General features: G+C 32.0%; 1 protein-coding gene across 1 annotated transcript in view; it reads left to right on the plus strand.

Annotated features, from left to right (window-relative positions):
• Positions 1–11,185, plus strand: part of cv-c (RhoGTPase activating protein) — a 222,300-nt gene extending 211,115 nt beyond the window's left edge. The window contains exons 16-20 of the mRNA XM_089233140.1: positions 2,069–2,215; positions 3,895–4,058; positions 6,662–6,787; positions 9,470–9,652; positions 10,143–11,185. Of these exons, the coding sequence (XP_089089266.1) occupies positions 2,069–2,215; positions 3,895–4,058; positions 6,662–6,787; positions 9,470–9,652; positions 10,143–10,260 (738 nt within the window). The 3' untranslated portion in view covers positions 10,261–11,185. The remainder of the gene's footprint in view (positions 1–2,068; positions 2,216–3,894; positions 4,059–6,661; positions 6,788–9,469; positions 9,653–10,142) is intronic.
• Positions 11,186–11,423: the final 238 nt, after the last annotated feature.

Here is an 11,423-nt window from a genome sequence, read left to right on the forward strand (position 1 = left end):
AAATTTGGTGATCTTAATGAAATTTACGACTTTAATTTTCTTGTATTAGTTTTCTATAAGTTATAAGAATTTTAATCATCTTAAAAGAAGTCATTTTGAAGGTAAGTCATTTCTTTCTGTTTTTCTCTGTCCTTGATGTGAATCTTGAATGAGAATTAAACAAAACCTATTGAATTTTCCTGCTTATAATCTGCAGATGCATACTTCGCTAGTTTGAGAAAAATCCTCAGCAGTATATAACTCGCATGAGAAAATTTCATTTATCAATCTCTCTCAAGGTGGGGGGGGGGGGGGTTCTAACACGGTTTTGTGTAGAAAATGTCAATTTCTGTACTGGCATCTATCTATCTCATCTATAAGTATTTTAAAAATATATGTTTTGTAAATAAATTTTTAACGTAATTATAACTAATGAAACCTCTCTCAGAAAAAAAAAAAAGCTATAGGTAAGACATGGTGGTTTATCTCGCTAAAGCCGCTTCAAAGTTAAAACACATCATGCAGCTTTGTGTGTGCTCCACACTAAGAAACTCGTGTCAGGCGTTTTGTTTTTATTTCAATGTAATTTTTTTAAATTAACACCAAAAATCCCAGCCTAGGGTCTCTGCCTCAGGATGTGGGGGTCATGCACTGCTCAAGTTGTCTCAGCCCAGTTATGGGCCTGCCCCTTCCGTTTCTTAGTACTGGGTCTGAAAGGGATAATTTCAAATGAAGTTCATAAGTTTTGTGAATATGAAAGATATTATACAGAAATACCGCTTTAATTTAACCACTTTTATTATCAGTTTAGAATGTAAGTGATGCATACACTACATATTTTACCATAAAAATTAAATTAAAATAACTATGAAGAAGATAGGTCCTTTGTGATGAGTATCCTGTGTAAATATGTGATGTCTTGTTTTTTTTTTAATTTTTTTAAATCTCTTAAATAAATCAAACAAGTTGGTTTTTATGCTTGTTTACAAGTTAAATAGCAGTAGGAATCCCATTTATCCCATTCTAGGAAGAAAGTTTTCTTGACTACTTCGTCCCTTTATATCCAAACAGGAGGGAGAAACGGTATGGGGGCGATGGGGATGATTGCCCCACCAAGAGCCTTATAATATGAGAGAATGAATCTGTCCGTATTTTACAAGACAGTAGTGACTAGCGAAATTGCCTCCTCCGACACATCACTCTAGATCCTCGCCTGGGGGAGGGGGTGCAGACTACTGTTTTTGATAGTTTTTACTAGATCTAAGACCAGTCCTGAGATGGAACTACACACAATGGTTGAGTTTCTTATATGCGTAATTATTTTCTTTAACGATGCATAGCTTTTTTTTCTTGCATTATAGAACAGTAGTGAATTTTTCAAACACTTTTTGATAGATAAAAGTTGAATGCAGATGCATAAGCTCTGTGAAAAGTTTTTTCTTAAAGTTTACAAAAAATTTCTCAGAGAAGAAATTAATGTGTAAATTTTTATTGGAGCCAGTTTCATTTTTTAAAATCTAAAATATGCATAAAAATTCAAGCTATTATTTAATGTGTTCAGAAATTCTGTTCCAACATTCTTTTGAAGTGCTTGTCTTCATTCATTTTTTTTTTTGTTTGAAGTCATTCGCTACAAACTATAAAAAAAGTTTGTGCTCTCTGATTTACCATACTATTTTTCACACTACAGCAGATTTTACGTCTTCTACTCATTATTTCCTCAATGAAACCAATAAATAAGTTTTATCTTTATTTGCTCTTTTTTCAAGCATACTTTCAGCCATTTTCAAACTGCTGATATTTCACACAAAGAAAAAAATTAAGAATTTCAATGTATAATATGTAAAAAAATTACATTTTTTTAGATTTAGATTATCCACTTATATTGGAAATTATATTCTTAATTCACATTTGCGCATATTTATTAGTATTTGGTTATATTCTCATCGAATTAGAATCTTTGTCTAATGTTTGTCTAAAGAGCAAAAAATAATAATTTTGTTTCAAAAACTAATTCATGAGCAACAGATAGATTATTATTTCATATATATAGTATTTTATGAGGTTTTCCTTCTTTTTCTACTGGCAGGTGCCAGAGAGCTTATTTATACAGAGTCGTGTACCGTGCATGGATAGCTATCAGCCTGCCTATTTAGGAGAGCTTGGGAACTTGATTTGCAAAGAGGCTTATGGTTGGAAAGCTTATGTTGAATGCTGTGTACAAACATTAATGAAAGTGAGCATATATACATTTAATTTTTACATATGTTGTGTTTATATATTTTTTTTTATTAAATTAAAGCTATACTTTAAAATCTCTTGAATATGAAACACGTTCTTGCAAGTTATACTTACGAGTCTTCATATTTCTTGTTGCTATTCTTTTTTTATTCAATATATGCCATAATGTGTGCTTTTCTCTTTTGTCTTTCAAAATTCAGTGATCTCTCACTTATACATTTCTCTCACTTATAAGACAATCCTGCACTCCCAGTCTATATATAAAGATATAGGTAAATAATGTGGTTCACTTTTTTTATATGCCTCTCTTACTTATGCATAAGTAAGAGATCATTGCCATTCTTTTTTCCAGTTACCTTGAACTTTCATGGATTTTAATAAAACAAATTTTCCTTTTTCAGCCTGCAATGTCGTAGCTTTATCTCTTTCTTATATATAAAAGCATAAAAAAATTAATAACCTTTTATTAAGTGGTATATTCTCAAAAGTACAAATTTTGATGATGTTTCTCCAGAAATTTGTGTTTTCAATAAATATTGACACCAATTTTTCACATATAAACGAAACTAACTTGAAATGTTCAAACTTTGGGATTATAAGGTAATAAATGTTTCATCAGTAACCTGGTGATGTTTTTACAGCAACATCATTAAACATATGATGAAATTTTTGTAAAATTATGATAAGATGATGATATGAATATGATATTAGCTGATAAATTTTAAAATCAGTTATCTTTTTTTCTGTGAGCTCCTAACAACTTTTTGTTTCTGATGTGACACCATGATTTTTTATTTTTATGCAAGTGAGTTTTGCCCTGTTGAATACAATATTTTTTACTAAACTAATTTTTGCACTATTAAATACTATTATTTCTACTAAACTCACCATATTCAATGAGGAAAAACATATAGATGCCTTTACTCTTGACATTTTTTGTACTTTTTGATCCTTGCTGATAAACTTTTTTTAAATTTTATCAGATTACAGTGTGTACTTATTTTAGATACTGTCGCTATTTCAACAACAAAACCAGTGAAAGTCTTGAACAGAGTTAGTAATTTCTGTTTCTCATTGGAGAGCGACTAAGAAAATATTAATTATTTACAGCATGCTTTTACTTTCATAAATCAAGGGCCCATGAAAATTATACTTAAAAATTATACTTTGATTAACCTCTATCAATTTGATTTTTCTAAAATCTTCCAACATAAGTGTCAAATCTTTTCAAAAGGAGGAAAATATAGTATTTTATCATTTTTTAATGCTTAAATGTGTGTGTCTAAATGTGCTACAAAGACCATGTGATGCCCACCTGGGAGTACTTTCGTATTTTGCTATTTTCCTCTTTTTAATCATTGGCAGATATACGGGGGAATTCCCCCCCCCCCCCCAGTGTCAATGACCGTGGCGACTGGTCTAATGTGTATGCTTATATATGAAGTGTCACACTGTATGCTTATAAATGAAGTGTCACATTGTATGCTTATATATGAAGTGTCACATTGTATGCTTATATATGAAGTGTCACATTGTATGCTTATATATGAAGTATCATCATCATCATCATGTCCCCCAGCTCTCATTATCGTGTCCCCCCAGACTTTCATGTCTAGCTCTGCCTATGCTTTTGCTTATGCATTTACTGTAATAAATGTTTAAAACCTTCACTAGGAGGTGAGAGATAAATACAAAGGGTGGGACAATGCACCCCAAATGAATGGTGTAGAAGTTGCTTACCAGAAAGTTGGTGATGGTTATCCGCTTCGACTCTGGAAAGTTTCCACAGAAGTTGAAGCTCCTCCTACTGAATTATTGAATCGCATCCTCAGAGAAAGGTATATTTTCATTTTTCAATTTTTTACATTTTTAAATGTAAAAAGTGTAATAAAATTTAGTTTTAAATTATTATACAGTCGACGCTCGACTTTACGTATCTCTAATTTATGAACTATTCTCTGTTTTGAACAACATGCCATAGAGCTAATGTTAAAAAATGCTCTATTTTACTAACTCTCTTTTCTATCAACTCTCTATTTTACAAACTTTGGTTTTCTTCTGCTAATTTTTTTCAGTTATTTTATTCTTCTAGCCACCTCAGAGTTCGTTGTAATTAAAATTTAACTTCAATTCAGACATTCTATACATCTTAAGAGAAAATAGAGGAAGAGAGAGGGGCGTGTGTGTGTTTTTTTCACCAATTTGTCATCACCAACATATAGGTGTTTTGTGAACATGTGCCGGGATGGACCATGAATTGAAGATGTGTTTAACGCAATTCACACTCCTTGTGCATTATGATTGGATAAACTGGTGATTTTAGTCCCAGAAATAGTATGGTAAATTAGGTTATTGATAGGCCATTTCTAAATCAAGAGTCGATTGAACTCTATTTCACCCAACAGCTGTTCATTTACTTTCCTCTTTGCAATGTCATAATGTAGGAAAGATTGTCCTTTACAGTGGATGGAAAAAAAAAAAAAAAGGAAGGAAATTAATTCGGTTCCAGAACTAAAGGGGGGCAACTACCCCAGGTGGCAAAATTTAGGGAGCAGTGATTTTAGATGTGAACAAATAGCACCATTATAGAATTATCGAACTTTAAATTTGTGGGGGGGGGGGCGGCACAATATAATTTTTGTCAAATAATTATTTTTCTTCACTAGTTTCTTTTTCCTTTATTTTTTGGCCAAGTGCATTTGTGTACTTCCAACATCAAATTTACTGGTAGGGGCAATTCCCAATACATGTTTTCCTCCAGTCACATCAATTCAAATTAAAAATTCACCTAAAATTGCATGAATTTTTTGTAGATAGAGATCAAGCTTAAGATAGAGCTAAAAGATGGGCCAAACAGAGGTGCCAACATGAAGAATGAGAGGGCTGAAAATTGCCACTCGTTCCATATACAGGACTCAAGCCCATAAGCATGAGGTGGAATGGTGATTTGCTTTGTATATTCATGAATTATTGTGAGGGCTAAGCCCCTTCACAAAATTTATTGGGTATGAGCTCAAATAGCCACAGCCCTAGGTTCAGACACCTATGGGCTGAAGAGCTTTCCACATAGCACATGGCGCCCCCATCATGTGAAGCTGATAAAGTTGTAGCGCTGGTTCCCAAAATGATATTATCATTTTGTTTTTCCTTCTTGATTTTCTAGAAAGGGGACCATGAGAAGTTCTGGCCCACTAAAAATCCTGGCTAAGATGCCTCATTCTAGAGAGTTGGTACCCTGGAAAGGATGTTATCATATAAATCATATTTGCTCAACTACACGTAACACATAAATTAAATTTGAAATGCTCATCATAATCCTTTTTCTTATCTTGGTTCTCATAATCCCTAATCATAATTTGTTTTCATCTAATCTTTTTAGTTTCAGCAGATTTAAATCTTTTCCCATTTGCCACCAGTACAGAGATAAAATGTAGGGGGGGGGGGGGAAATAGAACAAAGAAGTTTGTGTTTGTACAGGGATTTTAACCTAATAGAATGAATGATAAAAATAGTGTCCGTGCCTGTGTCAGAGAATGACCATTAAGCATTCCAAATACATATCTTTTCCAGGAAATTTTTATTTAGCCACAAAACAGGGTTGGTCATATCTGGGAGGAGACTTTTAAAAAGGGTTTCACTGTATATGATAAATTATGGCAAGCTTACATTAAAAATGGAGCATCTGCAGCTGTATAATGTAGCTTTATACACTTTCAACATATCATACATTAGTGTAATAAATGCAGGATTAAAATAACTTTTTTTCCAAATTAATACCTTGGCATAATATCGGGAAAGTCTCTTTCCTAGAAATACAAAATTACTCACAGACATGAAATTGTTGTTGCCATTCATTGTCAAAAATGAATTTGTACATCAAAAAGAAGAGATGTAATTGAATCAAACTTTATATGCGTGGTGGTAATATTTATATAATCAAAATGCTAATAAATAAACGATAAATGTTTGCAGTTATCAGAGCAAAATGATATCTTTATTATGGAAAATTATCAATGAACTGAACATTAACATATGAAAAGGAGCTCTAGTTTTCTGTTGGGTCACCTTTAGACTAGATACATACAAGTGACCATGAAGAAATGTTGTTTTTCTATGGTATTGGGCTGCATATCTGTCGACATTTGCTATAACTGGACTTCCAGATAACACAATAAGTCTAAATGACCAATCAGAAATTCCTCCATTTTGGGTCAATATGTAGAATTTTTCTATGCTTTTATGCATTATAATCTCTTTGAAATTAATCTCTGTAGGATTATAGCTTGCATCTCTGACAGTTTTCCTTCCTAGAATCATTTTTTATTGAAAAGTTTTGTGGGAACTTTTTTGCACCTTTGGCTGTAAAAAATTCATATTTTTGGTCTTTTTTGTGTTACTTTCAGTTTATCTTTTTTATATGTGTATAAACATTTTTTTCAAGGCATGTATGGGATTCGTCATTTGTCAAGTGGAGAGTTTTACAGACATTAGAAAAACAAGCTGAAGTGTTTCAGTTCACGTGTACTTCATTACCACCTCATTCATCATGTGATTATTGTGTGATTCGGTAAGTTGCAAAAACTTATAATAGTTTTATCACATATGTCCAAAGCAGGGCTGCAACTAGATACTTTGTCACCCGGGGCAAACTGGCATTTTGGTGCCCCCTTGCCATGTAGAAGATGCAGTTAAAGGGTGAATTCAGCATCCCTTCTGGTACAGCACCCTAGGCACCAGACCCCCCTGCTCCCCCCAGTTGCGGCCCTGGTCTAAAGTGTAGTAGTTATGCTTAGTATAATTAATGCAAGCTATGATAATTGACAATTTAGATAAAGATAATAAATTTATAAGTACAAAATATGTTCAGTTATGTTGCAACAACGTTATTTTATGCATTTATATTGATGATTTGTTTGGGACATGCAACTAAGAGACAATTCTGAATGACTTCTAGAACACATCTGTGCCCCAGATGTTTTTCAAACCCATACTTATGATACTAAATAACTTGACGCCTTTTTTGCAACAAAGTCTCTTTTTTCAAAATTGACTCTAGTGACATCAGCATAAAGTTATCCTAACAATAAGTTATGTTTCTGTGATATTATTCTGGAAATAGATTACTACCACAGTGAGCAGAGCCGGACTTAGGCAGATGCAAAGGATGCAGCCGCACCGGGCCGCTAAATTTTTGGTGCCGCAAAAGGGGGATAAAAAATGTTTTGATTACATTTTGACTTCAACTTCTTAGCAAAGCAATAGCTTAAAATTCAGTCCAAGATAGAGAGCCTCTAAGGTGGAGGGCCTGGGTAGATAATTGGTTTTCTAGCCCTGAGAGCCCCAAATCTTCAAGTGCCTCGGGGTGCAATTTCAATTTTTTTCACTGGGAAGCAGACACCATTTCCATATTTATTGCCAAATGGCATTTTTTTATGACTATGAAGGAGTTTTACAGTCGTTCTCGGGCACCAGAGTACCCATGGACACCCTGGAGTATTGGAAAACCCCTGTTCAGAGGGACCACAATTTTTTTTTTTTTTGCACCGAGCCGCAAAATACTTAAGCCTGTCTCTGGCAATGAGTCCCACACCAACCTCTCAGTGAGTATAAAAATCTCTGCCGTTCGGAATCGGCAATAAATTGTAGTACCCTGGTGTTAAGAAAATGACTGTGGAGCAACTAAAATGATCAAATTATTCTGGAAATAATATTCCTCTCAGAAATTTACATCTTTTCTATATATTAAATAATGTTTATAGTAAAATTTGCATACTATTTACATTTTGTAATTATGTACTCTGTCGTTTCTTTTTCCAGTTAATCAGTAGCCAATTTTAGTTAACGTATTATAATTAACATGGTGGTGAATGAATTATTATTAAATCACATTTAATAATACTAATGATTTAATGATGATTAATTCACCCCCATGTTCATTACTAATATTTTGTGCCGAAGAAACGATCTCCATTAAACAATCCACACAAAACCCACCTCCCTTAAAATATTTCTTGCTGAAAGACCTGTGCTTGGGTGGTGGAAACTTGAGAGGGAAAAAATTATTTTTATCAACTAATATATTAGTTACATTAATTGTATTAATTAGACCTAATCATTAATATTTATAATTCAAAATTATATAATATATTATATATATATATACAGTAGCCCTTTTGTTACATCACACCTCTCTATAAAGCATATTCACATATTTTATACAAATACAAGGCCACAACAGGCAAAATGCTCTACAAGGTGGCAGAGAAAAAGATGGCCATAATAAATATGGATGTCATCTTTCTAAAATACAACGGCTCGATTAAAAATGCAATTACAAAAACTAAAAACCAAAGCAGTAGCGAGAGGGGAACTAGGGGGTCTGGTCCCCCCCAGAAATGTTAGAAAATGACTGATTTTCATAGAATAACATTGAAAAATCTGTTGTTCTAATCACTTTGGTCCCCCCCCCACACCCGAAATAAATTTCTGGCTACAGTCCTGCTAAAAACTATACATACATGATAAAATATAATACAATGCCCATAAAAAATATTTAAAGTTGTTGCACCTTTCATCAGAACAGCTGTTGAAAATAAAATGAACATTATAAACCATATCAAGTCATCACGTACATCATATTTTCTGTATATAATGGTTTTTCTTTGTCTCCTAACATGCAGGATATTAAGAGGGTTATAACATTAATTTTTATAATACTGGTCAATAATAAATAATATTAACACTGGTAATAATGAATAATATTAATACTGGTAATAATAAATAATATTAATACTGGTAATAATAAATAATATTAATACTGGTAATAATAAATAATATTAATATTGGTAATAATAAATAATATTAATACTGGTAATAATAAATATGTTTTTTGAATCAGTACTTTGTTTTCAATACCCCTTATTTATTAAATTAATTGTACTTTTTTGAGAGCTTAATACCAAAGAATTGAAAGAAACATAAACCACTTTTCTGGCAAGGGAAACCAATAAAGATAATTTCAAATTATCTCTATTAGCAACCTAGATTAATAATAGCTTAAATTGCATCAATCTGGATATTCACTGAATGCTCCTTGTACTTGAGCAGTTGTGCCATTTTATTTTATACTGTTTAGTTAGTGTTGGCTAATTTATATACATTCAAGTTAGATAGTGTTTAATAATTTTATGTATGCATATCTGTTGAATTAAGTGCAGAATATTTTTTAAATACATTTATTCCCTTTTAGGGCATGGAAAACAGACCTGCCAAGGGGTGCATGTATTCTAATAGAGGCTTCAATTGAGCACAGTGATGCAAAACTAATGGTGGACTCTGCAATCAGAGCTTTTATTCTTGCTTCAAGATTCCTTATTGAGCCTTGTGGATCAGGGAAATCTAGAATTACACATTTTTGTAGAGTAGATACCAGGTACAAAAATTATATTACTTAATTAGTAGTGTAATGACCAAAATAATTATAAATTCAAGTGATAAAAATTAATTTTGAACATGTACATTAAGTTATATGTTTGAAAATGCATAAACTTTAGAGCAAGTATTTTTAGGCTGGGATTACACTATAAAAGTTTGATAAAAATTCTTTTATAAAACTTGAAAATGCAACCAATAAGTGCATTGGTCACATTTGATTGAATATAACTGATATGCTTATTGGTTGCATTTTCAAGTTTTATAAAAGAATTTTTATCAAACTTTTATAGTGTAGTCTTGGCTTTATTACAATTAGATTGTTTTAACTGTCTAATTGTTTTAACTAGATTCCAATATATCAGATATGTAAGCATATGAAGGTGAATACTCTAAGCAGCTTTTACTGATGACTTCTATTTGAATACTGCCATTTTTTTTAAGGTTTGATACAATAAAATTTGTTAATATTACTCTAATTTTATTTCTAGGGGTAGATCTCCTGAATGGTATAACAGAGCTTATGGATACACAGTCTCACTTGGTCTTGTGAAACTAAGAGATTCTTTTAGCCACATACGGGCAGTAGGACCAGAAACCAAAGTTTGAATTTTCAATCATGCCAAAGGAGTGCTAAAGCACATACTTTCTTGAGCTGAATTTTCAGCATACCTATTTGTTTTATGTCATTTTATCGTGTAATATTGTGAAGCTACTTGTTGTGGTGCATGAATATTTTATCATAGAAGTGTCAGTCATGTATTCTCTAAGAACCATTTTAATAACATTAGGCTGTGTGTTATATTTGTAGATTTTTTTCATCTGTCTAAAAAGGAAAATAAACAGATTAGCATCATAACATTTTTTTTTACTTCATTCATTATTTCTCAATTTATTTTTGAAATGATCACCATAACAGTTTTGATACTTTAGGTGATGGATTTTTAAATATAGTTAACGTGTTGATGACAAAACCAGTATATGTAAATAAAGTATATCTCTTTATTTTTTATTCTAAAAGGCTAATATGGAAAATAGATTCAAGAGGTGTTTTATTCAACATTTCTCAGATCTATTCAGTATTGAGAAAATATCCTTTACTCTGCACTGCTGTCTCTTAAATAAGTATATGACTTTTTTTAGAAGTGGTACAGGCTGGAGCAATGTTTCAATATCTCAGAATCATTATTGCATTATGTCCTGGATTTTCAGAATTAAAAATCAAACCAAATTTTGTTGAGTTTCTCAGTATCTCTTTTCTGTGCTTTACTGAACATTTAAAGTTTTAAAGTGTAACATATAAAGACATCAAAGTCAGACATCAGTTAGCAACAAACTGATTCTCTCTGACTTTAAATCTGCAGTTGCTCGATCTGTAAGAAATCAATGAGTTAAAAAATCAAAATTTTAAAAACAACTAGCCTCTGACTATGGGTCTGGGTTTGAGTCCCAGTTTGGGTATGTATATCTATTAACACTCACAAATTCCCTGAGCTGATCATAGGGATCTCTTGGCAATATGTGAGGATCACTTAAAAAAGAAAGAAGAAAAATTGTATGTAGTTGTGTTATAATATTTGCTTCATATGTGACAGGCATGCTCTTACAGAAAAGAACTGGTTAAGAGAGATGAACACTCCACATTTCAAAATAAAGAAATACTTATTTGGAAAAAGTTCTGTAGAACTATAAAAAAGAAAAAAATACATGAACTCAGATCACACAAGATGAACTAGATCGAGACATTTTTTAAAAATAGCAATTTTATTTAG

Source organism: Pholcus phalangioides, unplaced genomic scaffold (assembly GCF_987345545.1).
Source record: "Pholcus phalangioides strain wild (caught in Gottingen) unplaced genomic scaffold, Ppha-v1.0 ptg000007l_1, whole genome shotgun sequence".
NCBI classification, from domain to species: Eukaryota; Metazoa; Arthropoda; class Arachnida; order Araneae; family Pholcidae; genus Pholcus; species Pholcus phalangioides.